This window comes from Molothrus aeneus, chromosome 2, assembly GCF_037042795.1.
Source record: "Molothrus aeneus isolate 106 chromosome 2, BPBGC_Maene_1.0, whole genome shotgun sequence".
Taxonomy (NCBI): Eukaryota; Metazoa; Chordata; class Aves; order Passeriformes; family Icteridae; genus Molothrus; species Molothrus aeneus.
Genome location: NC_089647.1, coordinates 29,493,334 through 29,520,615, shown reverse-complemented (window position 1 = coordinate 29,520,615; position 27,282 = coordinate 29,493,334). Strand labels below are relative to the sequence as shown.

The 27,282-nt window shown below is 41.5% G+C and overlaps 2 protein-coding genes across 9 annotated transcripts in view; one reads left to right on the top strand and one right to left on the bottom strand.

The window, feature by feature from the left end:
* Positions 1–25,990, bottom strand: part of RIMKLB (ribosomal modification protein rimK like family member B) — a 50,575-nt gene extending 24,585 nt beyond the window's left edge. For 6 of the 8 annotated variants that reach the window (XM_066572270.1, XM_066572268.1, XM_066572269.1 and 3 more), the window contains exons 1-3: positions 25,670–25,779; positions 24,169–24,670; positions 17,889–18,109 (exon numbers count right to left, since the gene is read on the bottom strand). In XM_066572270.1, the coding sequence (XP_066428367.1) occupies positions 17,889–18,063 (175 nt within the window). In that variant the 5' untranslated portion in view covers positions 18,064–18,109; positions 24,169–24,670; positions 25,670–25,779. Of the gene's footprint in view, positions 1–17,888; positions 18,110–24,168; positions 24,671–25,669; positions 25,780–25,876 lie in introns of those variants that run through there. The other 2 variants (XM_066572264.1, XM_066572267.1) reach the window with 2 other exon arrangements.
* On the top strand, positions 24,133–26,431 carry LOC136571384 (uncharacterized). Its single transcript, XM_066571762.1, has 2 exons — positions 24,133–24,178; positions 25,449–26,431. The coding sequence occupies exons 1-2, from the start codon at positions 24,133–24,135 to the stop codon at positions 26,429–26,431; spliced, it is 1,029 nt and encodes a 342-aa protein (XP_066427859.1).
* Positions 26,432–27,282: the final 851 nt, after the last annotated feature.

The window sequence follows — 27,282 nt, the reverse complement described above, 5'->3', positions numbered from 1 at the left end:
GTTTATTACTCTGATCATTAAGTTGTCACAATTCCTCCAAAATGCCACTGCCATGTAAAAGCCTCTTTGGTATCTAGTATTACCAAGCCATTTTTTACCCTAGTGTCCACAGAAACAGATTTCTCCAACAGTTCTGTGATGGGTGTTTTAAGTTCAAATTCTATCCCTTCCTATCCTGCTCACTAGTTTTTTCCAACCAAATTAACAAGTGCTAATATTCAACCTTATGTATTTAATATGACCTCACCCTACTTCTCCACAAAAACTTAGCCAGAAAGGCTTTCCCACCAGGATACACTTCCACAGCTCAGCAGTACCAAGGAAATCACACAGAGCAGAGACAAAACTGATTTCTCTAGAACAGTACTATGCCACTGTATTCTGAAAAAAAAATGTATTTTGGAAACCAGGAGCTGTAGATTTAGCAAGCCCTTATGATGAAACCTTTACCTAAATCCACTGCTCAGCACAGACTGCACTTCAAAAGCAGACAGCTGTTTATAAGCCAGACATGATATTTTAGTTTCTACATGGTTTAGGTGAGCCTCTTGTATCTCATTAGGACTTTTGTACAATAGTTCTACAAGGTGATCTCAGAACATTCCTAGGTCAATTAAGCATGATTGACAGAGTTTTAGAAGTCTAAGGCATCTTCAACTGAAAGAACACCCACTTGTGGCAGGTATCTGTCCTGTATCATCCATCCAGAGCCTACCAACACTGAGAGCCTTAGAAATAACAAGTTCTGGAATCCCTTCCCCAACTCAAACGCAGAAAGTCAAACACTAAATAATCCCATCCTAATTCAGTGTTACAGAACAAGAAGAGAATCATAAAATCATTAAGGCTGTAAAAAATCAAGCCCAGCAATTAACCCAGAATTGCTAAATATACGTAAATTAACCTTACTGTAAACTAACTCCACTCTTAACACTCAGTCAGTCTTTCCCATGTTTTACATGTGCTGTTTCTGTTCATTCTGAATATCAGGTGAAGAAAAAAAGTTAAGGATACACCTGAAAAAAAAAGGCTGATTGAAAAGGTCTTTCCAAAAGCAGAAATCCCAAGGAAGGTTTCAAGCAACCCATAACAGGTTCTCCTCCCATCTGAGATTAATCAGATTTTTTTTCCTGTAATATCAATACCTACTAAATACCTTTAAAATGCCTACCATAATGCACCTCATCTCTGTCTGCTACCAAACAATACCTTCTGACACCAGGAGATGCCGTTTATTTACTTAAGCAAAGTGTTGAAGCAAAGTGGAGAAGCATGCAATGCAAGTTTCAATTTGTAACAAAGACACAGATCCTTCATATCTGTCTCCCATAACAGAAAAGATACTTATAAAACAATATCTAAACTGTCAAAAACTTTTAATAAATTCTATCCAACTCCCTCTCCTTTCCAATTTTTCCTAAATATATTTAGCTGAGCCTGAATTCTGGGGACTGGAAAGATCCCCTCAGTTTATTGTTTTGACCTGTCACTGCAGTCTAAAGCCTTCCTCGTCAAAACTGCATTGAATTTATGAATTGGAAGCACTTATTTTGGAAACAAATGTATCCTTCTTAAAAGAAGGAATTTCGCTGTGGTATTTTGGGTAAAATTGCATTAAAACTGACTCTAAAGCTTGCAAAGATATTATCAATTCCTGTCAATTAGGAGAGCCTGTTGTTTTGTGGGGGTTTTATAATGTGTCAGAGAAAACCTTGTACTTGGACATACAGCATACAACAGTTGAAGTGTCATTGTGAGTACAGTATTTTCCTCCACAAACACCTTCATTCCCCTAAAAAAGTTGTCCTAAAAAAAGCTATAACCCAAAATTTCTTAGTTTTGACAGACATTAACATAGAAACATACACAAATCAAAGGTAGAGAATGAAGAAATACATTTTTCCTACACCTCCGTAAGCAAACTCACTGAGCTTGTCTCCTCTTTCCGACTTTAGTGGGTTAAAACTACATTGCAAAAGCTGTACACATGCTCCATGCCCATACTGTAATGACAACACAGATATAACACTGCAGTATTATTTTGCACCTGATCTGGACGCAGAAGCTTCCACCTAGTCACAAAAACATGTTAACTAATTAAGATACTTAGTTTGCTCCCTAATTAATACGCTCCATACAATCTATAACTTTCTTCTTGAAAGAAAATGTTCCTCATTATCACACAGTCCTTCCAATCAGTCCAGTCAAATACAAAAATCATGTTGTGGTAGTACCATACTCACAGACACCACGCTAAAACAAGTAGAAGGAACTGCCTTCCCACTGTCAGCTTGTTTTGACTTTTGAAGGCAACACATTTAAGAGATCAGCCAATTTACCACTAATCCCTAGTCTGTAAGGGTAATTCTGTGCTTACCAATCCCTGCAAGCTGGTAAGTATCTTTATAAACATTTCGTCTACACTACAAGATCTGAAGCTCTCTTGTCTGAAATAATCACCCACCCAATTAACAAAGAAATAAAAACCACTAAGGGTCTACAGCTCTCATCACAAGTCAATGGCACAGAAGAGAAACAAAAGCCTTACCACTTCAGGTATGATAAGTCTCCTTAGTTCATTTAGCTCTTCCACAGATTACTCAAAGAATTGCCTTTAAATATCTGCAGATTACATTTTTCTTCAAGTTCTTCCATTTTACAGCAACGCAATCATGGGATTTCACTACCAAATGCCACTCTTGATCTGTTCTTAGTTACGGAATTGCAATTTACATTCATTCCTAGACTCTGCCTCTAACAACTTAAAAAGACTAAAAACTCTGGAAGGAAAAGGTCTGACAGCATGCTATGAACCTTGGAAGACCTAAGTAAGAAAGGGGAAGAAATGAGCACCTCTTTAGAAATTCCCGTGCTGAAGAAAGCATTCACATAAGGCTGTGGTTCCAAGACAATTTTGACTTAAATCCTGTTGCTGCCAACAGTTTTACTCTCCAGCTCCATGCAATCCTACAGTGGCATGTAGTACCACCCACTCCCTATCACTTATACACAGACCCACTGGTGAGCTGGTAAGCTTCCCACACCAGCAGGAAACTCTTCTGTTCTTCTCTGGAATTCAATTTCTTGCAGGTGTTTTAAGCTGAACAAGCTCACTGCAGGATCTGATGAATCCAGGTGTCAACTGCAACAGAGAAACCTGGATCACAGCAAGGACAGCAAGGATCTCAACAGTTTAAATTGTCAAGATAGTGTTTTGAGACTAGAATTATCTATAGTGAGGTGGGAATTCTTTCTGTATTTACAACTCGATTGTCACTATGCTAGCCCAGCCTCCAGCTTTGTAAAACCAAACCAATCAGACTGATTTCTGTTTCTCCAACTCCTGTCCTATGCAGGTAATACCTTCTCCAGTGGCTTCCATGCTCTCAGGTTAAGAAAAATTTGCAGCAAAACTGCTACAAAAACCCAGTTGCCAGAGTTGTTTGAACAGGACTAACAATTACAAGCAACAAGACATGCAGTTTACATGTACAGAATCCTTTCTGCCTGCAACCACTAAACTTTATTCAACTCAAAGCATCCACAAAGGGCATGCACTTTCAGAAGCCTGCCTCACCTTTAGTCCCAAGCATGTAAGGAGGAGTGCACAAAGAACCATTTCAGTCTTAGGCCAGAATGATCCTGGGAAGATTGACAGAAAAAGAAAAGGAAGCAGGATATGAACATGCACATTTCAAAAATTTCCAGTCAATACCAAGTTATTTCTACCTGCACTTACCATGACTTCAACCCATAATCTCTCCTCAATTGGCAGCTGGATAGTTTGCATGCCTGAGGTACTGTGGTGAATGGATAAAGGCTTCTTCAGAAGGACAGGCTGTGAATATGAGAAGGGTTTGTGCCCCACACAAAGGAGCAGATCACACACATGCACCTCTGCTTTGGAGTGCACAGAGCTAGACAAGAGCCCAGCAACTGATACAGCATGCTAACACATTGTGACCATATATTTGGACCACCCACTCCATGAGGGCAGTCTAACTTTGTGACACACTGAGAGGCTGTGGCAGCTTCATCTTTGGAGATATTCAAAACCTGACTTCATACACCCCAAGCAACCTGATCGAACTTCAGAGCTGGCTCCAGCTTTCATGTTGGCCTTTGTAACTAGAAGGTTGGTCCAGATGTCTTTTTAAGGTCCCTTTCAAACTCAATTATCCCCCTGACTCTCTGGGGCCTCCTCCTGCAGTATGCCTGGGCTCTTAAGTTACTTAATGTTATGCCCAGCTGTAACAGTAGGATGCTTGCTCCACAATGCCCTATTTCATATCTCAAACTAGATACGTGGGTTCACTGGGCAACATCCTGTCTTTCTTTTGCATTATCAAGATCATCTGACAAGTTCTTTTAGTCATTAAAAATTAAAGATCAAGTTCTTCATGCAAGAAGTGGAAAGTGCTTTTATAGGTTCGACAGTTGTAGAGGAGAGACAGGACCCAAGGCCTGATTCTCTGACCACAAGGAAATTTGGAAAGAGATCAAAGAAGAAATTTAATATATGGTAAAGGCAAATCCTGTCTGGAAAGCAAAGTAACAAAGTGGGGAAGAAGTTGTAAGCTTTCATTGTTAAGCTCTTAAGAAACAACTGAAAATGGGCCTCGCACATCATCATTTCATTTTCCTGGTGGATGTAGTCATCCAACAAGACAGGCCTTCACAGAAAGATGCAGGTGCAGAAAGCTGTCAGGGAAACAAAGGGCAGTACCCTTTAGGTCCCGAGTTGAGTTTGAGTCTAGTTTTGTAGGAAAAAAGCTACTTCAAACCTTAAAAGGTTTTTTAAGATACACTTACCAAAACTTTGTCTCACTGGGAATAAGAAGCAACAGCCTGCATGCCAGACAAAGGAGAGTTAAACTTTTACTCGGAGTCTACAGGATATTCCCGAATGTTGTCTGAGTCAGGGGAACAAGGACACATAGTAACACTAGCAGGAGAACTTGGTAAGGCCTCTTCTGTTATTAACAACATTCATTGAAGAAAAAGGCATGATATAGGAAAGAAAGCGGCCCCACAACATGGAGAGGCAAGATTTGCATGGCTCTGCTTTCTACAACACTGTGGGTTGGTGCAAGGAATCTGAAGCTCACAAAAAATAATTTCATTATCATAACAACCAGCTGCCTCTGCCACTGCAGGCTCAGCCAGGCTCACTAGTGCTCCCTTCCTACTTCATATCAAGAAAAATCTCAACTCAAAGCAGGGCATCCTGCCTGACCACAGAACTAAGAATGTAGTTCACCCTGTGAGTCTGTTCCTCATCCAGGAACAGAAGGCCCAACACTTAATGTTGATGTCCAAAAGTAATATATTACTTTTTTTATATCTATGAAGATATCCTTAACCATGAAAAAAGCCTGCAAGGCACCTCATAAAATATGAAATATAAACACTGAAAGCAGTGCTGTCAAAAGAATGCAAACTGAATTCCAAGAATGGAATAAGCCAATTTCCAGAGTAGTTGAGTACAATAACAATGGGGACATGCCAATTTACATATTCATGAAACAAGTAAAAGGGAGAACAAGGTATAAGAGCAATTCCCCCAGGTATTCAGGTAAAACTCCTTGGTCTCACTGACAGAATACACATTATCTTCAAGGTAAATTTATCCATGGACTACTATTCAAAGACAAGAGTATTAGGTCACCCAAGTAATTAGTTATCATTCCAGCACTCCTGGTTTCCCCTACATCTACATTTTTCAAAACCTGGATAGTAAATAGTGTTGATGCATCCAGCACAGTCCCTATGTGCACATACTTTATTTACTAAGAATGTAGGTATTTAATATTACATTCAAAAGCTACATTAAGAGAAAACTATTGCAGCCACAAAGCCAAGCACACAAATGTTAGAAAAAGCCAACTAAGGATATCTGTTGCACTGATCTACTACCCCACACACATACTGTCTTCAATTACACAAACAAACATTATTTTTCCCCACAGCAGATGCCTAATGTGCACAGAAGGTACAGCACTCATTTAACAAGTAGTGACTGAGGACTGTATTTTCTTTTACATTGTTTAGTGTAATCCATGGATTGATATACTGAAATCCTTGCATAAAACACATCACTGTTAATTTCTTCTTGAGTTTTACGTATTGTGCTTATCACAGTAATATGTAAGTCCTTCACAGTCATAATTAATTTTGATAACACCACAGGAAATCAGTGAATGTTCTACTGATCTCCCATATGGGGGAGGGAAACCCAGAGATAAGTGTTGACAAAGGAATTCTAGATGCCACATTTGAGCCACCATGATTTCTCAGTTGCTCATGCTGTTCTGATTGACTTCATTTGTGGATCTAAGAATTCAGCTCTTTCACAAAGCTGATCCTATCATCCAAAGTCTGGGCACTCAGAAAATGCAAAAACATGCAATTAAAGGCAATTTCTGAGCAGTTCAATTTAAATCACTAGACTAAGATTTTTTTCTTCCAGCTATGTTCTGCTTCAATTGTCACAAATTTTTGTAATCACAAAAAAGGCATCCTACAAATTGTCCTCTCCACCATACTGCAAGTTACATTTCCAGAGCAGAACACATGTACTTTAAGGAGGCTGACAAAAAAGTAGCAAGCAATTAAGTAATTTAAAATGTAGTAGCTGAAAATAAATACTCAACAAAGAAGACAAAATTCCAAATATGATTTTGCCAATTTCTAAGTTTAGGTCATTTGCTGCTGCTACTCATATGAGAATTTTATCCTCATACTTGCAGATAATCAAAAGCAAACTTCATCCCTTGACACCTAAGTAACACCTGACATGGTGGAATAGCATGTGAGGGTGAGACGAGCTTGCTTTGCTCAAATTCTCACTTCCCATTCATCCCCCCATAGAACTGATCCCCTTAGACATTCCAGTTAGTTTCCAAACCCTGGATTTCTCCTACTGTCGTGTAATTTCTCTGACTGCAATTTTGAATACCACTGTAACCACTCACTTGCCTGCTTTGCCTTCAAACTTGTTTCCCATTTGAGTCTCCTTGTTCAGTTTGCAAGTTTAATCACAAAACCTGTGCTCCCACCAGTTCCACTCTCCTATTTCCTTCATGAGGGAAGCAACTCCTTATCTAGCAAGAGTTTCTCTGCAATCACTTCCTGTTACTGTTTCTTGTTCCAGCATGTTTGCCAAGTACACTGCCTTCACACTACATTTTTCTTCACTGGCACCTCAGTCCCCAATCCCAAAGCAACTTCAATCATCTTGTCCCCATTATATTTGAATGGACCATTCAGGTCTTTGTGTCAGAGAGAAGAGGTAAAACCAATATGAAAGAAGATCCCTACTTTAAATTGTGTGCTCAGACCAAACTGTATCCTCCATCTCTCTGCAGACAGAAGGCCACAACACCAGAGGAACTTTCTTTTCTGTAATACATAGGTATGTTTCAAATGGTTTAGCTGTAAAGTTTAAACAAGTGTCTAAGATGCTTAACAGATTATTTTTTGAAATGGTAACAATTTGGGACAAATTTATGTCTACTTTCACTAGCAATAGCCACTTCAGCCAAACTGAGTTCCTGTTCCAAGCCTTTCTGTCCAAAAAGATCCTTACAGATTTGGGGTAAAACATTCTTTTTTCCTTGAAGAGCCCTCCTTCCACTGTGTGACTTGGCAAAAAAAAATCACAAGACAGCCTCAAAGAGCCATTTAAGAGTCAGATGTATTATTGATAAGGAAGGACAAATTCTAAGCAATAAAAATCTGATGCAAAGGTTTAGACTACTGTTATATTAAGACAGGTGATGTGAAACCTATTTGCAATGTCAAAAAAATCCTCATTCAATGTTTTATCAGACATAAATACAACACTTAAAACATAATCAGTACTAAAACTCAAAATTTCCTTGCCCAAACTAGGTGAAGTAGCAGTTTTGTACCAGTGTCACCTGTCTGGCCAACAGATGTTTTTATTTTGTTTCATACATAAGACAGAAAGCAAAGCAATATGCTCTTCTTACTGGAAAGCAAGGAAGAAGGCATTATAAATTAGGACTTGTCATCCATTTACCATCTTGAGTGTCTCAAATTATACTTTTAAATAAATCCTGACTTTACCAGGAAGTAAGCATAATGTCAGGACATCAGCGATTTCAGCAGTTAGGTCAACCATTGAGATGTCAAAGCAAGTAACTTTTATTGGGGGTGGGGAAACCAAAATAATCTATTCATTAATTCAAGACCTTCACAGTACTATCTGGAGCATAACAAGAACCTTGGAAGAAGCAGCTTGACTTTTCACACTAGATTCACAAAGGGATTCTGGCACTTTTCACAGTAAGCCAAATTGGTGGTGAAGATACCCTTTTACCTCATCACTCAAGGACAGTTACTTGGATATGGGACCCAAATACTGACACAGACATCAGACCACAGAGCCCTCCTAGGCTGATCTCTCTCTGTATCATATCATTCTGTGTTACATAAAGCATACAACTAGCACGTCAAAGATGAAAATATTCCATCTCTAAGGTCAGGGCACGAACCTGGGAAGAAATATACTTGTACTTACTACTTCAACCAAAGACAGATGCTAAACAAGTCTAACATTGATGCAAATGCCCCAGACTCCAGATTCTATGTACTCACAGCTCTTTTCTCCACATGATGGATCAGTGAACTCCTGAGAAGGCTCAGCAGAGATGAACAAACATGATGTGCCTGTGAAGCTCTAGGAAAATATGGGAAGTGACTGACCACAGCTGTGGCTAAGCAAGTTGACCTTATCATATGATGACTAGAGGGGTAGAGCACCCCTTCCATAAGGAAAGGCTGAGAGAATTGGGAATGTGCAGCGTGGAGAAGACTTTCAGATGACCTAATTGCAGCCTTTCAGTACCTGAAAGTTGACAGCAAGAAAGATGGTGAGTATTTACAAGGGCACGTAGTGACAGGATAAGGGAGAATGGCTTTAAACTGAAAGAGCGGTTTGCTTTAGATATTAGGAGGCAATTCTTGATTACGAGGTGATGAAGCACTGGCACAGGCTGCCTAGAGAATTTGTGGCTGCCTCATCCCTGGAAGTGTTTAAGGGCAGGTTGGACAGGGCTTTGAGGAGCCTGGTCTAGCAGAAAGTGTCCCTGCCCATAGCAGGGAGGGTGAAATGAGATGATCTTTAAGGTCCCTTCCAACTCAAACCATTCTATGACAAAAGAGACCAGAAGGTGGCTTTCAAGATAAAGGTTTGTAACACTTAGGAGACTGTTTGACTCTCAATTGAGTGAATCAGTTGTATGTGTAAATGTTTGTCCAGGAGAGCAGCAAGATCCTGAATGTCTCCCCAAGGTAACTAAACCAGCCTGGGGGAGTGTATCCAGGGCTCAGCCCAACCTAGAGGATAAAAACAGAATGATTAGCCAAGAGAGTTTTGAAGAGAGCAATGGGCTTGAGTTGACTTAAACCCCTGTATGCCTTTCCAGGGACTGGGAATGCCCAGTGTTGTGATAGTGAGCATATCAAAAGGACCTGTAATGAGAATCACCTTTGCATTGCGCTCCAACAGCTCTGTCTATGCTCTATTTCTAAATTGCTTGTCAAACAATTCATAGCTGTATATTTTTAACAACTAAAGAGAACACTTACACAGCTTTTTACAAAAGACTTCTTCTTCTGTCCTTGAAAAAACTTCAATTAAAAGGAAATCATCCCCCTCAAAGTTCCCCAGCATTGTATCAACACAACAAGACAACTGACATGACACCTAGAGGATACTTTCAAATCAAGTTCTTAGAACTCGAGGGAAATATTTATTGATCTTCTGACTGCTGTGTTTCCCTACCAGATCTAATTATTCTTTAGACAGAAACTGCCAAGAAACAGGATTTGATAGCATGGATTTTGAGCATATCATTCATGGGTGTTACAACTATTATGATGAACAAAATCTTTGACCCTAATAACTGTATCGGTGGAGTCCAACCCCCTTCTCACTAAAAAAATCAAGAGCACTGGCATACCTAGTCTTTTTTACTTCAGATCTTACCAAAAAGGATCAAATCACTAGTGTGTCTCTTCCAATATCTGTTCTTCCATGCTTTACTCACAGACGTGTCAAGATGGGTAACAAACACAGTAAGAGTCTCCAGCTCAATTCCTGCCCTATACTGAAGTACAGAGCAAGAAAACTTTTCTGTATAATAAGAAAGGTTTCCTACAAAAGTTAACACAATTAATTAGTGCAATTCAAGCAGGGTTCCTCTAACAACATAAGCAGAATATCTTTGCTGTCAGGTATTCTGCTCAAGTTGTCAGAGCTCTAACACATTCTGCTTCAACTTGCTTAACTTTTAACAAATAAAAAGGCATTTTATCACACTTTTAATCCTAAAATGGACTCGATTTTTAGAGAGATGGAAATCATATAAGCTCTACCATTCAAAGAATAATCATTATAAGGACACCATTACAGCTTTTTATGACATTGTAAATGTTAATTATTTACAATACAAGGAAATAAAAAATAATTGATCATTTCAGTAGTGACGTTCTTTTTGTTGTTGTTCTGCTCTTCATTCCACTCTTTCCATGCAGTCAAGGGCAGATACAAAAGGAAACTGTAATTCCTAAAACTGGTATTTCACCAAAATTCACATGTAAGAGTTTATAAAAATAAGAAAATAAAGTGACTTGTCCATGGACACTGGTACTCCTAGAAGCCCCTATCAATCCAAACACAGGTCTGCACACTGGAAGACCATCTCAATACTGGTCAAGGTTCAGCAGTACCAGTCTGTCTCACATTCACAATCACTGAGAATCAACTACCCATCATTCATAAATGGACTACTACCAGACTTGAGAAAAGGTGGACAAAGTCAATTGCTTAAAGAACAAGTGATAAGGGTACTTCTCTGATCACAAATCTGGGAAAGCAAGCATATCCATAAAATAAAGTTTTTCACATCAATACTTGGGCTATCTTCTAATCTCTCCCACTCCAACACACAGTTTGCCCTTCTGATTTACGTGCTGAAGAACTGTTTGTGCAGCCATGCTGTTCCCTGACTCGGAGGGCTGATGAAGTCTAAAAAAAACACCTGCCATCAAGAACACACTGGTTTTAAAACTACATCAGTATGCAGACCCAGTTCACAATACAACTGCTCAGACAAATGTGCCAGCAAAACTTGCTTAGGTGACACAGCACTGGAACAGGGATTGTTGGAAAAGTCACACAGAAACCCCCAGCCAGTTAGACTGTCTTGTGAAATGTTAGGCTAATTTTCATTTCTCAACTAGGATGTATGGAAACACTTTCATCTTGCTTTTGTCCCTTTTTACATTGTTTATCATCCAGATGGTCACTCCTGAGAATTCTTACAACAATTAAAAATCTGGCAGTGCTTTCTGGCATTTTCAGATATGATGACATGCACGTATGTTCAAGATGATGTGCCCTACAAGTCTCATTTTCCTGGCTGGCTGTTCTAGAACACATGCAAATGAAAATCTTCAGACCTTAACACAGCCCTTTGAAATTAACATAATAAAATACCTCCCTGCAGAAACATTCCTACCCCTCTACCTTGCCAAGGTGGCTTTGGACTGAGCCCATATCTACAACTGGTGACATACTGAAGAAACAGAACAATTTTGAGAAGATCAAATTCACTGTTAGCCTTTGTTATTTTAGCATCAGTTTAAGATGACAATCATTCACATAAGAATAGAAATCCCTGACAGGAAGGAAGAAAACTGCAAGAACACCCAGGATGGTTACAGAGTATAAATCCTTTCTTTCTATATGCATTGTAAGAAAGTTGTCTTTGGTGTCATAGTTCAGAAAAAAACCAAACCAATTCTTAACATACATGGCAACTGTTGAAAGGCACTGTTATTAAAAGACGATAATAAAGCAAATGTTACTTTTTTTCTAGTAGAGATGTGTTTGTCTTGGGTATGTAATACTGGGGTGTCACATACTAGATTACACCCACCTCTAAACATAGCTACCATTCCAAAATATCCTCTATACAGTCCATAGCTGCCTAACAGTAATGCTTACGGTTTTAGCATCAATCAAACTGGAAGTGATCAATTTCCACAGTGAAAGAACATCAAAAATGAAGTTTCGAGTGATTCTAAGCCCAGCACCTTCCACAGCACAAAATCCACTTCATGTCTAACCACCTTCCAGTCCTTTGCACACAATGCAGCTCCTTCTCCTGCTCTCACTTGAGTCACAAACCAATTTCCCAACTCTGCAGAGGAAGTAATGGCTGCTCTGGCTGTAGTTAATAGCAGGAAACAGGCCAACTCTGCAGTGCTCAAAAAGGCACCTTGCCAAGGCTGCCTGCTTCTGTTCCATCACTCCCAAAGCCACTGCTGCATGCTGCAGGAAAATCTCTTACATTAAGGTGCACTGCTGGACTAACAAGTGCCAGGGGACTACTGAAACAATCAGAAGGAAGAGGACATGACTATGTTCCCTCTTGTATGATAGAAGACAGTCTTTAGGTGACTTACAAAAATATTAAGAGTTTTGATATTCTGATATGGAAACCATTTAATATACGTAAAAGCCGTCTCTTGCCATTGATCTAGCTGATTCAAAGTGGTTTTTTGTTTTTTCTTACCATTACATGAAAACACAAGAATTTGTTATCCATCCTTACCTTTTTTCCCCCCAGCTTTCTATACTTTACAGAAATCTTTCAACTAAGTCAATTCCTCCATGTTTATTTCAAATTACGTCTAATCCAGTGTGTGAAAAAAAATCAGAGATCACAACTACTCATTCCTAGTTCAAACTAAATAAATGAAGGACAGATCATACAAAACAAAAGATTAAAGATTTAAACAAGACACTGCCTTCTATTGCAAAGTTCAGGCCCACACTGGAAACCCTAAATCAGATGCCTAAACCAGCATACCAACCTTTACCAAATTAAAAGAATCTATCTTCTAAGTACTTCCTCTGCAGAAAAAATGAAGGTAAGAGATCTGTTTCCAGACGCTACCCATCTGACGTAAGAAAAGTCAGCTGACTGTGCACAATGTATGACTGTTTTAGAATACATGACTACTACACCCTTTTTATTCCTCACCTAAACTGACCATTTGGTTTCACATTCCCAAAGGAAAAGCCAAGTAAGTCTTAGGAAAAGTAAATACTTTGTTTTATACTTAAGTCACTCCAGCATCTTCAACAGTTCAAAGTTCATCGAAGCTACTTTCCTTAAAACTATTTTCCTTCACAGGACAGTATCAGAAAATATGGAGATTCCAAAAATCTACAATAAAGGTATTGGTAAATTGCTGACACAGTGAATTCCAATTTCTGCTGTTCTGGTAGCAAAAAAAATTTAATGAAAATATTACTATATATCATTTTAATGAGGGAAGGATCCAAATTTCCCTAACATTTTCTTCACAGAAGAATAATTCTTTAACCGTGCTGTCCTACAGGTAAGGTCTGGAGTCCGTGGGGAAAGGTACAACTCAATCCTAGACACAGGGAAGAAGAAAGAATATTCAGAATGAAGAGACAACCCATGGGTATGTTTTGTCTCTTGTCCAAAAAGTCCCCCTATAGGGTGGGATTTTCCTACCAGCTTCCCTCACCTCCACCTCATCTCACACTACTCACCCCTGCTCACAAGCTGTAATTTGTTTAGCTGCAAATTCCTCAAGCCTGTTACAGGACTGCATTAGCAAGCTTAGACATATAGTTTAAAAGTACACATTTTGACAGGACTCACTGCTAAGACTTCAAATAAATGTCTAAAAAATGTCCTGCAGAGTTTGTTGCATTACTTGCTATTTGTATTTGTATTTCAAATAAATATAGGAATTGCCAAACTAGATTAGAAAACTAGACATTTCAGTTTGTAATTCTTACATCTGGTAAATACCAAATGCCATGCACAAACAAAATAATCCTAAAGCTGACACAATCAGACATCTCAACCACAAGAAAATTCCTGTTTTGAAGTATTTCTGGAGCTATAGCTAAATCAACATAAATACAAGCCATTCCCTGAAAGAACAACCCCGTTCTTCCTTGCCTGTGTACCAGAGCTAGGAACTGTGTGACCACAAAAAGGGTTAGTGCAACAATCTAATCCAACAGAAAACTGTTAATTATTTGGTGGAGGTAATCTTCCATTGGATTGGCCAACTCAACTCGCACAAATGCAAGATCCTGCAAAGTAGCAGACAGAGAGAAGCTTTTTTTTTAATTATCTGAGGTACAACATGAAAGCAAGACAAGAGAGACATGAAGTCTTTTACAAGGCAAGCAGCAACAGCAATGCTGGAGAAGGACAAGAGGAACACAGATGCTCCACTCGACAGTAGATTGTCCTAGACTGGTTTAGTTTCATGAATTTAGCTCTTAGGAAACTTAGGCTACAGCTACACAGTGCAAGTTTAAATCAAACCAGCCCAGTATCACCCTCCACTTTTTTTCCACACATGCATTCTTGTCCATTCCTGTGCAACAATGTTGTGCATGTCTGATTCAGTAACCATCTCAGGACACTCAACCCACCAGAGAAGCAGAAAGAATTTATATAGCTCTACTCTTCCACTTATTTTTTCTCAGCTTTTTCCTTGGAAATCTACAGAGTACTACTGCCACTGTGGAAAAGATAAAGGAGTGCATGGCTTGGGTAAGCAGACACCTATTCAAGTAAGGCATAAACCACAGTTAATGTCAAAAAATACTTGTTGAACTTATTTCCAAAAGCGTTTAAGCATAAATCAGTTTAAGAATCTCCTTTTAGACTAAAAAGGAAAAAGGAATTCCACATCTTTTAACTTGGATTTACAATCACTTCTGGACTCATGCTGTGTTGATGTATCTAATGTGGATCTTGAGCTGCATACAGGTTCACCATGTGGCTGCTGATATGGGGCTTGTATGGGGTATTTGGGATTTTGGGTCATCCTGAGTTTCAGCTGTGAAAGAAAAGGAACTAGCAGGGATTGCTGTGCCTACACTGTTGGTTTGCTTTGGGAATCCAGCCACACTTCCCATCCAGCCCTGCAGTACAGCAGAGACCTGCCCCAAGGAGTGGCTGCTGCTGAATCCACTGAGTGAAACAACCCCCCTCCTCCCCCTTTCTCTTTGGCTATAGCAAATCCTATCACGTCTGATAGACACAAATTTTGTAAATCTCAGCATCACAAAAGCTTCTGACTTTGGCCTGGGCATCAGTGATATCTGCATCAGTGTGCTCTACTGTTAAGGTATAAGTCATGTGGTTTGTGGAAGGGACAATTTTCACATGTATGTATCCCATGGTTCTGCTCAATTTTCCTAAATTTAGAAGTGTCTTTTCCACTCTACCCCTGTGAAGTAAATAATTCAAGCTTTTTAATATCTTATACTAAATTTTTGGTCTCTGAAGTCTCCAGCCATGTTCCTGACAGTCAGCAAGTCCACAAGAAGGATTACTGACTCTATCATCTAAAGAAATACTAAATTTTTGAGGTTTTAAATAGCACCCTGTAGTGCTTGACTGCGTAAATTCAACATTCTTCTAACAATTTACCTAAGAAATTGTCTTGGTATTAAAAGACAAAAAAAGCTCCAATCAAAGTGTGAATATATGGAAAAAAACCCAACTATTATTTCTTTCAGTATCATGCATTACCTTCAGAATTTGAGCCTTGAATTGCCAAGCTTTCAAGACAAATAATAATAGAAAAGGAAGCAAAAGCACACGATTATCCACTGAAGATATATTCTCTTCATCAACTCCTCTATGTCATAGAAAATTTTACTCAATCTGGATCCCTCACACAACAGTAGGTAACAGAAAGGGTACAGAATGCACTACCTCCTGGATTTTGTTACAGGATACCTTTTCCTAGGCCAACTGAGGTTATTAAAAAGGAAAATTAAACACAAAGCTTTTGCTTGTGTCCTCTAGCAGAAATCTTTACCAAAGCAAAAGCTCTAGAAAAAACACAACTGGAAAATTAAGAGAGAAGATTTTTCATTGCTCTCCAAGAGAAAGAATTGTTTGATACAAGACAATTCTCACCCCTCAGGAAAAAAATTCTCACCCCTCAGGAAAAAAAAAAAAAAAAAAAAAAAAAAAAACCATCAACAAACAAACCAACACAATTAGACAGACCAGACTACTTATTAAAAAAATTCTATCCACAATTTTTCAGCATTTTTATCTCACTCTTTTTCAAATGGTCAGTTATTTACATCATATTGAATGAATACTCTGTATGAGAATAATTTCCCTTTTCTTGTATTTTGTTCTAGAAATTTTCTTAATATTTCTTGTTCTTGGACTACACATTCTTCAATATTAGTTTTCCAATGTGCACCACTTTTATCATTTTCCTTGCAATAGACACAGTGCTAGGAGACATTAGACAGAAGAGAGCAGAAAGGTCCAAAATTCACACTTGCCCTATTTCGTTCCCCAAAAATAGACAGAAGACAGAAAAGAAGAAATCACCAAGAAATAACAAACAGTACTGAAATGCTAAAGGACTAATTATGGATCTCAGAGACTGCAGCTACAGTCCACGATGGCTGTGTTCCCATCACACACTGTCCAAAGGAAAGCACGCTCACAGCTCAGACTTTCTGACAAGAAGTTACCTTGATTTGAAGACATCCTACAGAATTTCTATCTGTGATAAAAATCATAAGACTCCTCAGATTAAAAGACAAAATAGAAGTTTAGAAATACCAGAATAAAAAATAGTGGATTTACCAGGCATGTGTTTTTAGTTGATTGATTCATGCCAAAATAGGGTATAAATTCTGACCAAAGTTCTTCCCCAGAGTCAGTTTTATGATTCCCTTCCCACATATGATTACCCAAAGAGGAACAAGGTATACATGGCAGCCTCTTCTTCACAGCTGAGAGACTTTCATGTTTTCTTCCACACAGAATTACTCTAATACAACTTTCAGAAATGTAATTCTTCCCTGGATCTCCAGCAATACATGTTTTTTGACTGATAAATGGGAAAGAGGAATGAAAGAGTTAAAGGTAAAAAAACCCAATGCAATCTCCTTGCTTTAGGAAATCCAAATTAAAAAATGTTGAAACAGAAATAAATTATAAGTGTTACACAGCTTGACATTGGTGGTATTAGTATCTTCCCATCACATAAGCTTACTATCTACAGTAACAGATAGTAAGTAATAAGATAGTAATAATCCTTTTACTTGACATTTCTAATGCAACTTAACATTTTACTTTTCCTTTTTAATCATCACAGGAAAAAAAAAGCTAGAAGAAAAATAGAACAGAATTCTTACCATTTAGTTTAAACACTGTAAATTGTAGTAATAGCTCAAATTATTTGATGCACATACTTTATCAGCACTGTTCTTTTTTGGAATTCACATAACTCCCCATCCATACAGCAGCATGCTTTAGTTACGTCACATTATAACCTCTAGTTCCATGACACTTTGTACTGTTCATTGAAAATTCCTTTTAGATTATTTCCAGTGTTTTCTATTTTGGAGCCAGAACACAAACAGAAGAAAAAAGTCCCTCTGAAACTCTTAAATGTGACCCACAAAGTTCAAGTACTGAAGTAAAAATTAAGCTTAAGCTCCAAGATTTCTTATTAATTCAGGGGTCCTGTAGTCCTTACCCTGGACTCACCAAAATGAAACAATCCTCCTCTCTTTTCTGCAGAGGAAAGGTAAAAGTGGTTCTAATGCAAATTAGCAAACTGAACAATTATATTTGATTACCATAATAATTTCTAAAAAAACTGTATGATGTACATCTACATGATTTAGATGATGAATGGCAGGTAGTCTGGCATACATGGGATTTGTTATTAAACAGTACCGATGCTCCATTTTACAATCTTTTTCCAAGTACCCTTTCAGCACCCTCCCAGCCTTAGTTCATTCTCACCAAGATTTCCATCCTCAATGGTCAGGACCACCTCATCCATCACCAAGGCCCGGAAATCCAGCTCCTCTTCACAGCACTTGGCCTTCAGAGCTCTCAGGATCTCCTGCTGGGGGTAATCTTCTCTGATGCGGCGGTCTGTTAAGAACCACAGCCTGGGAGCAACTGAACTGCACATCTTGGACTTGTCTTGCAACCTTCAAGGCCTCCTTCCAATGGAACTGCTAGACAGAGGAGAAGATGAGACTCTGTTAGAGTACACAGGCTCTTATCTTCATGATCCCTGCTGTACTAAGTCCCACTTCCTCTGCACAAGTCAGTCCATTTCAACAGACTTCCAACCTCCAAGAAGCAAAATAATGTCTACACCTACTCTGCAAACAAAAGTACCAACAACAGAAACAAATCCATTTACATTCCATGAACACTAAATGCTAGAAATTAGGCCTTGGTCCTCATCCCAGCTTTCTCCTCAAGAAGTACACAAAGATGTAACTGAAAACAATTTGAATGGCCACGTCTGAAGGCCAGAATTTCAGTTTCATGATTAGGATAACTCCTTCTACCGAAATAACTCTGCCCTTCTCCTAGGCACTGCTAAAAACCCAGTGACAGACTCGAGTCGTCTCTTTCCCCCACATATAGAACAGTAGAGTGTGATAAACTCTTTATGTTAAAAAAGCAGACCAGAAGAACAGAAATTCATTCCCACAGAATGTTCCAGGTAACTATTTAGGACTGTTTTGCTCTCACAAATATTTCACATCTGCTGTGAGATATACTTAGAACTATATGAAGTAGTATCCAGAACACATAATAATGGAAAAACCAATGGAACAAGGAGCACCAAAAAAATGTCAGAACATTAACACACGAGAAATAAAGCAAAATCTAGGCCAGAGTTTCAGTGGTAGCCCTTTCTTGGTTCAAATCACTTTTTTTAAATCACCTTTATATATAAACAGCACTAATGAATTCAGGCCCAAGAACTGAAAACACAGTTCAAATTGAAGAATTTCAATGGGATTAGAAGAGATAATAGCAAGGTACTGCTCCTTTTGCTTTGGAGCACTTGGACTATTTTTGACTGAATATATTTTTACTGAATTATTTTTAAAGCTGTAAACCAGTTACAGGTGCATAAATGGACTACTCCTTTATGTTCAAGAATACAAGCATGGTGTAGGGAACAGGAATTCTGGAGAAAACCAGAATGGTTTTCTGTACCACCTTTAAACTTTCCTATTAAAGTAAAGATGAAAAAATCATAACTTTCACCAATGTAACTCACATGAGCTCCTAGCAGAACTGAACTCTGAGATAGAAACAGGAATTTTGCCTGGTAGTCATGACTGCTGCCAGCAGACAATGTAAATATAAAACCATCTTTAGTATATAATTGCTATCACTTGATATTACAAAGAATTTTAGTTTCTGTAGCAGGTCTTAGGACAAAGGATTGTTTAGTTACAACCTTAAGAAACAGCTAGGTTTTTCTAGTATTAAAAAACTTTTTTTTTCTACCACAACAACCTTTTCTTAATAAGAAAGTAAAATTTTAAGTGGACATTTTTATTCCTGGTACTGAGAACCATAGTAACAACACACAAAGACTGTGACTTTTTTTCATCGATTTAGTAAATGAGGTGCAACAATAAAGCCAAGAACTACAGTTCTTCATACTAACAGACTGGAAAAAGGCAGAAGCTATGGAAACACAATCACAGATCCAGACCAGCCCTTCAATGCAGTCAAGATGTTCAAGGTAAAGCAGGAAAAAGAGCATTTGCTCCCCGCAGAAAAATGGGTGTGGGAGGTTATAAGGAGTATCTTTTGATCTCTTCAAGAACCTCTTTGTTCTTCAAAGCAGCTTGAAGTGAAAAGGACAAGATGAGGCTTGGGCTGGCAATGGCTGACATCTCTCAGACCCTGCCCCACTTGTGCCTCCCTCAACAATGCATGTCTGGACGCGGTAGTTTACAGGGAACTTCCTGGAACAACATCCTGTGCTGGGCGGCGGGACAGCCTGTGTTTCTGGGGCAGGAATGCCCCCGCCGCAGGCCCGGGGCCCAGGCACTGCCCCTCAGCGCTGCCATTTGCACAGGGGCTGGCCGGGCCCAGCAGCGCCACCTGCCGCCCCTGCCGGGCAGCGCCGCTCTGCCCCGGGCCCGGACGGGCACATCCCACACAACCGCGGGAGAACGCCCGGGGCATGGAAAAACACACCGCACACGATTCCTCAGCGTTAAAGGAAAAAGACATAAATCAGATACCATCACATATTTCTGCCTGCTTGGGGTTTTAGTTTGGGTTTCTGTGGTTTGAGGCTTTTTTCCCCCTCAGTACTGGTTCTAACACTAACACAAGAACCAAGTATTTTCTCCCCATTTTTGCTTTCTTTGCCAATCTGATTCAAATTTTCACAAATCTCTTCTCTATGTGGCCCCACCTCCACCCCCTTAAATACACTATCACCTTTCCCTGACTGTCATTTCAGCACTTAATTCCTTAAAAATCAGCTAATATCCTTCTCTTTCCTCCATCTTCTACTTTTGAAAGAAATTAGAACATTGTCAAGAAGGGTCGTCCATATATCAATGAGGATATTAAACCAGCAGGTGTATAAAAATGCCTTGGGTATGGCTATTCATCTCTCTCCTAATACTACATGTCATTTGCTCAAAATCTTAATGGTTTTATAAATGTATATACAAAAGCTCCCATCTTATCATAAGAAAGGCAGGTAGCAATCTCAAGTCCGCAAGTAATGACTGAGAAGCTCACTTTAGAACAAGCGACAAGCCAGCAGCAGAGACAGAAACTAGCAGTCCTAAACATGGATCCTTCACCTCCAACCCAATAGCATAATTCTCTTCTACCCAAAAGAATTTCTTTCTTCTAACATTCTGCTCCTAAAACCAGAATATATTCATCAGTTTCAGTCTCACCTAATAATCTATTTTGATTGTGTAAGAAATCTCACATAAAAAAACTTGCATTTACCCTATTAACCCAAACATCTTAAAAATCCCTTCCACATTCTCAAGAAAATGGTTTGTAGGAGGAAAGCTGGACTTGCAAGTCAGATGCACAAAAGCATTCTGCTCTGAATTTGGATATTACTGCCAGAATTCTTCCCTGAAAACCAGCTCCACCCATTTCAATCTAAAAGACACAGCCTCAGACAATGCTGGGTGTGCAAAGAATACTTCCTAATCCATGAGAGCATCTATTGCAAAGTAACTATGGTATATATAAGGGGAAGAGCAGATGTTTAAATAACTTCAAGATGGCCACTTCAAGTGCACTTTTCACTCAAAGCTACTACAGTCAAAGTAAGTACAATCTTTCAATAACTACTTCACAGATTTATGAAATTCGAAGGCAAAAAATAATCATAAACTTAACTGCATGTAACAGACTGGGAGAAGGAAAAAGGGTGGTATCAAAGTAAAAGGTCTGTGATAAAAATCAAACTGTGTGTCACTCCAGCCAAGCAGACGCTGCCACAACTGCTTCAGGAATACACTGCGTGGAACAGATTCCTTGCGATTTACAGAGGGAATGAAAGCTCACCCCAACTTTCAGCTGTGGCACCCTTATCCTGCTTAAGCCAGGCCTTACTCCAGCAATCACACAGCAGCTTCCTTCCCTCCCCAGCACATGCAAACCTATTTCCTCCCACATTCCTTCAATCTGCAGTACACCTCTAGCAGCTGCTCTAACAAAAGCACTCACTGTGCTGCTTTTCTACTTTACATCATGTATGAATATGTTTTATTGAAATAACAGGGAATTCAGCCAATCAGATCAGCTGTCTAGAGAGATCTGGAAATCTTCTCTGAAGACCATTCTTTTTGCCTTGAAGGAGGTGTTCTCTTCAGAGAAGATTAGAGACCTCCCTCTCCCTCCAGGAATGGGAGATTGGTCTCCATGGCTCATTTACTCATTCTCCTGTCTTCAAAACCCAAAAGTAGGAGAAAAATAGACTCGTTTCTTTTTCTTTTTCACCATGATGTATTTCCCTTAAGATGAAGCAAGAAACCCATTTTTAGGAGATACTGATTAATTCATGTATTATTGATAAATGCGTAAGATAAAAGGTATCTAGTATGCAAAAAAAATTCAATATTCTTTTTGTTCACGATGCAACTACTCAATGCTTTTGTAAATTAAAAAGTCTGGGTTGTGTCTTCCCGATGGGAATAATGAATGGAATCCCAGATGTTTATAGCATCAAGGATCAATGTGATCTAGCTATTCCACCTGCTCAAGCTGTGATCTGATGTTGCAGCACACACCCACTGCCTACAGTGGGATCTGGGAAACACCTTAGTGGAACAGTTATTACCAGCAGCCCCTCCCAGAATCTCCCCTTTTTTAGAGCTTGGCTCAGACTCTCAGCTACAGCACTGTGCAGATAACACAAACTCCACAGTTTTCAGTGTTTAAAAGAGAGGTAAAACCTAACTTAGTTTTAGCATACCTCTAGGCATGTTTAATTCTTACATCTGAGATACCGACAATAAAAATCTCAGGGAATTGAGAAGGAATGAGCAAAAGACTGACAGGTCATAACCACCATGGGAAAAGGAGAACTAGGAAAAACATTGCTCCAAGCACCCACCTCACTATGAGTAACATTAACAACACCATTAATGTTTATCCCTTAATACTCATTTTCAGAACAGTGCTATTCAAGGTGGAAAAGGTATTTTGACTTCCTTTTCATCATAAATTAGCTAAGGCTTGCAACTGAGTACACATTTCCAAAAAAACCAATCATCTCTACCATTACAGCAGTTTCTAGAATGGCTGGAAGGATGCATTTTAAGACAGTGAAGACCTAAGAATGGTTGGCAGATGCTTGCAAGTTACCTCCTTCAGGAGACACCTCAAGGCAGATCTGAATTATAAAGTCAATCTCAGATAGCAGACCAGTTAAACAGCTAATGAACAGTTGTCCAGCACATGACCCAGCATGTAATCCATCATGCACTGTCATGGAAATCTCTGTCTCATCTTAATGAGAAGAGAGCAGTATCTGAAACATCCCAGAAACAGGACTTTGTATGTCATAGGGAGAGCAGGTCTGCAAACAGTTCACAGCTGTTTCGAGCATAAAGCACAAGTGATTTTTTTTTCCACACAAAGATACCAGAATGATGATCATCTTAAAAAAATGTTACGAAATATGTATGGATGATGAATATATCACATGGTGATAGAGAAAAGAACTGACATCTTTAGAAAAATAAATCCAAGATAAGTCATTTCGTTCCTGACAATGCTGCTTCATGGTGATGCTTAAGGCCAACATCAAGAAAAATTCCTCTTTTATGTACCAGAAACTAGTTTTCCTAAGACTGTCACATAACTGTTTGAGAATCTTTGGAAAGAACACATTTTTAAAAGGTGAAGAATCTGAAAAATTAAAATATTTCTTTAAATGCATTTTATATAATATATTGAAAAGCTGCAGCACAATCTGTCCACTGCTGCTGCATTATCATCCACCCTCTACACATGCATCGGAGAACTGAAAGTCTCTGCAGGCAGGTGAACCCCAAGCACACCTCTTTGAAAGCACATCACAGTATTCACCTCCTTTTCCCTTTGAGATTTGTAGACTGCCACAGCCAAAGGACATGGGAATATATTAATTGTTCCCATTCATTCCCACCCCTGCAGACGGGCAACTGCACTCCCCATGATGGCTTTCATCTCCTTGTCTCCACCTTTGCACTGAGTGATGTTCAAGATGCTAGCAGCAATCCTCCCAGGCACAGCTGCCTCTGAAAGGCGGACATCCACACCCCCCATCTTTCCTGCTCTGTGCTCACGCTTGCAAGTAGAAGGCAAGACTCCTCATTCACACACCCCACTTCCCGGTCACCACCGAATAATCCATTCTCTTTCCTCCCTGCAACATGAGCCCAATACTGGTCAGTATCAGCCATCCTTCTACTTTGGTCTTGGTATTTTTTCCAACAACAGGCTCTCAGCTTTTTCACGCCCCTCCACTGTCCCTGTGTGCGCACGCACACTCGGGTGCAAATAAAACACACCATTTCCTCCCACATCAGCTGCTTTTCCACCTGTGCCAGGTTCCCCCGCAGTGTGGTACAATAATACCCCCTCTCCTCCCCGATCCGTGTGTACACAGCCAGTTTTCCCTCCTCCCTTCCCCCACCCCACAGTCTCCGTGCATGCCTCTCCCAGCGCCTGGAGTGGGGGGAAGGGAAACATGCACTGCGTGAATGAATGGGCTGAAGAGACTTACCAGAAATTTGGTGAGGAAGGAGTGGAAGACGAAAAAGACACTAAAGATGGGTGTTTCCTTCAGCGTGCCAAGTGCTGCTTCAGTTCTGGCTCCCTTAAGGAGGTCACGTGTCTTGCTAGGTACCCCTTTTCCTGGATCCTCTACTAAGCAAAAAGGGTGGCACCGAAGTCTCCTGGGTGCCTCCCTGCACTACACCCCAAAGGAGGGAAGGGTACTACTGAAGCTCCCAAAGCAAGCAAGCAATGATAGCGCTCTCCTGGTCCTGTCAGGCACTGTCTAGCGGATGCCTCTGGGACCAGGGTAGATTTCTGAGGGAGGGAAGGGGGAGTAAATGAATGTTTAAAATAATTCCCAAACTGTTCTCCCCTACGGAGCAGGGAAGGATGGGAAGGAGTAAAAAGAGTACTGGTGAAGAGCTGTAGCTTTCTATGTAAAAGAAACTCAATCCTTGTGTCTCTGCTTCCTCAGAACTAAACCCCTAAATGACTGAAGTCACCAACACCTAGGGAGGAAAAAAAAAAAAGAAACATCCCTATTAGACATAAACATACAAAGGCATGAAATAAACTAAATCTCAAAGGAAGAAAAGGTGCTATTCAAAACAGTAAGCAAAGTCAAAAGAAAATGATGACATGAACATAATTAGGGGAAATGTGCAACTTGAAGTATTTTACACAAATCACAGAAACCAATTCTAAGGGGGAAAAAGCCCACAAAGCTAAGCAGTTTGTCCTTTTACTTAAAAATGTACGTTCAATGGATATATTAATCCATACCTACAGGGGAACATATGAGGAAATTAAGTTTCTAAACCTACAAAAACTATTCCTATTTGTTTGTGAGCCTTTAAACCTTTAAACATCTCCCCCAGAATAACCCTTAGGATTCAGATGAGACTGGAGAAAAGTACATTTCAGTTCAGAAGTGTGTATTCCTATGCATTAGGACCATGTACTCCCATGCATTAAAACCCACGCTGCCACAGAAAATAAACAGCGGTTTATAAACGATGACAAAAAAAAGAAAAAACAAACAAAAAAAAAAACCAAAATAACATGTCTAGAGGATGCTTGCTTAAATGATGGAATCAATCCAAGATTAACAGAGTGGCACGCTTGGAACACGGAGCCCCTGGTAAGATCTCAGGCAGTAAAGGCACCGAGGTGCCACCAGCTCTTTTTTAAACATCGGAAAACAAAAGGGGAGAGGAAACCTAGTTGGGAAGATCTTGTTGCCAGACCCAACGCCAGCCACACACCCCCTGGCTCCATCACGTGAAGATCAGCCCCCACAGCCACCGCCGATCCCCACGGACCCGTGCGGGGACGCGGCCGCCGAGCGAGCCCGCGGGGCGGCGGCCCCCACCCCGCGCTCGCAGCGCGACCGACCCGCCCGCGGAACGCGGGTCCTGGGCCGGGGGCGCGGCCCCCCCGCCCCTCCCGCCCCTCTCCCCTCGCACCACGAGCGGCCGCCGCCGCCGCCGCCCCCCTCCGCCACCCACCTGGGCGCCCCGGCGGGCGCGGCGGGGAGGCGCGGGCAGCTCGCCCCGCTCCGCGCGCGGGGGATGCAGCACAATCACCATGGGCGCAGCGCGGCGGGGCGGGACGGCTGTGAGGGGACGGTCCCAACCACCCCCCCGCCCGCCCCCTCCCCGGGCACGGCGGACCCCACCCCCGCGGGCTCGCGCCCGCTCAGCCCGACATCTCACCCGCCCCGGGCACCGCCGAGCCTGAGGGGACCCGCGGGGCGCCCACCCCCACCCCCTCCGGCACCGGGCCTGGGAAGGAGGGCGCGGGGCGACGAAGGCTCCGGGGAGACGCGCCCCTTCCTCCCCGCCGGCGGCGCGGTCCTAGAGGGAAGCGAGCGACGCGACGCGACGCTCTGCTCGTCCCCCCCACCACCACCCCGCCTTCCCCCTCCTCGGTGTCCCTCCTCCCCGCGGCTGAGGCGAGGAGGCCGCGGCTGTTCCCTGCACCGAGCCCCCCGCCCGCCGCCGCCTCCCGCGCTCGCTCCCGCCGCCTCACAGCGAAGCGGCGGCGGTGCCGTAACGGCCGGGCCGGGCTTGGCACGCGCGGGGCGGGCGCGGGGGAGCGCGAGGGCGGCGGCGCCGGGATGCCTCGGACCGGACCGAGCCGAACCGGACTGGACGGGCCCGAACCGGCTCGGCACGAACCGGATCGGACCGAACCGGATCGGCCCGAACCGAACTGAACTCGTGAGCGGCGGCACCACCGCTGAGGTGGCTGAGGCCACTCCTGTCTAACGGCTGAGGCCTCCCACAGAATGGGTCAAGTTGGAAGGGACCGCAGTGATCGTCTGGTCCAATCTGCCCGCTCCAGCCAGCGATCCCAGAGCACATAGCGCAGGATTGTGTCCAGACAGTTCTCAAATATCTCCAGTGAGGGAGACTCCACAGCCTTTCTGAGCAATCTGTTCCAGTGCTTGGTACCTGCACAGCAAAGTTCTTACTCATATTCAGGTGGAACTTCCAGAGAATCAGTTTCTGCCCATTGCCTCATGACCTAGTGGTTGGCACCATCAAGCAGAGCCTAGCTCCATCTTCTTGGAATCCCCCCTTTAGTTGCTTATAGACATTGCTAAGGTCCCCTCTCTTCTCGAGGCTGAACTGGCCCCACTCTCTCAGCCTTTCCTTGCAAGAGAGCTGCTCTAGTCCCCTCATCATCCTCATTCCCCCTCCAACCTGCTCCAGGAGCTTCATGTCTCTCCTTACTGAGGAACCCAGACTGGACGCTGCAGTCCAGATGCAGCCTCACTAAGGCCAAGTAGAGGGGCAAGATCACATCCCATGGCCTGCTGACAAAGCTCTTCCTCATGCTCTTCCTCACACCGCTCCTGCCCTTCTCCCCCACCCCAGACTGGGCTTCGGTCCAGCTCCCACCACCCTGGGCAGACCCCAGCCCAGATCCTGCCATGCCCACCCAGTTGCTCCGTCTGTCAGTGCAGCAAAACATACAACACCTGTTGTGCTTGTTGCTGCTGCTTTGGTATGTGGTGTGCAAAGCCAGAACCCTTGTACTTCGTGTGACAGGTAAATGTGTGACAGAACCACAGAATCGATTTGGTTGGAAAAGACCTCTGAGATCACCAAGTCCA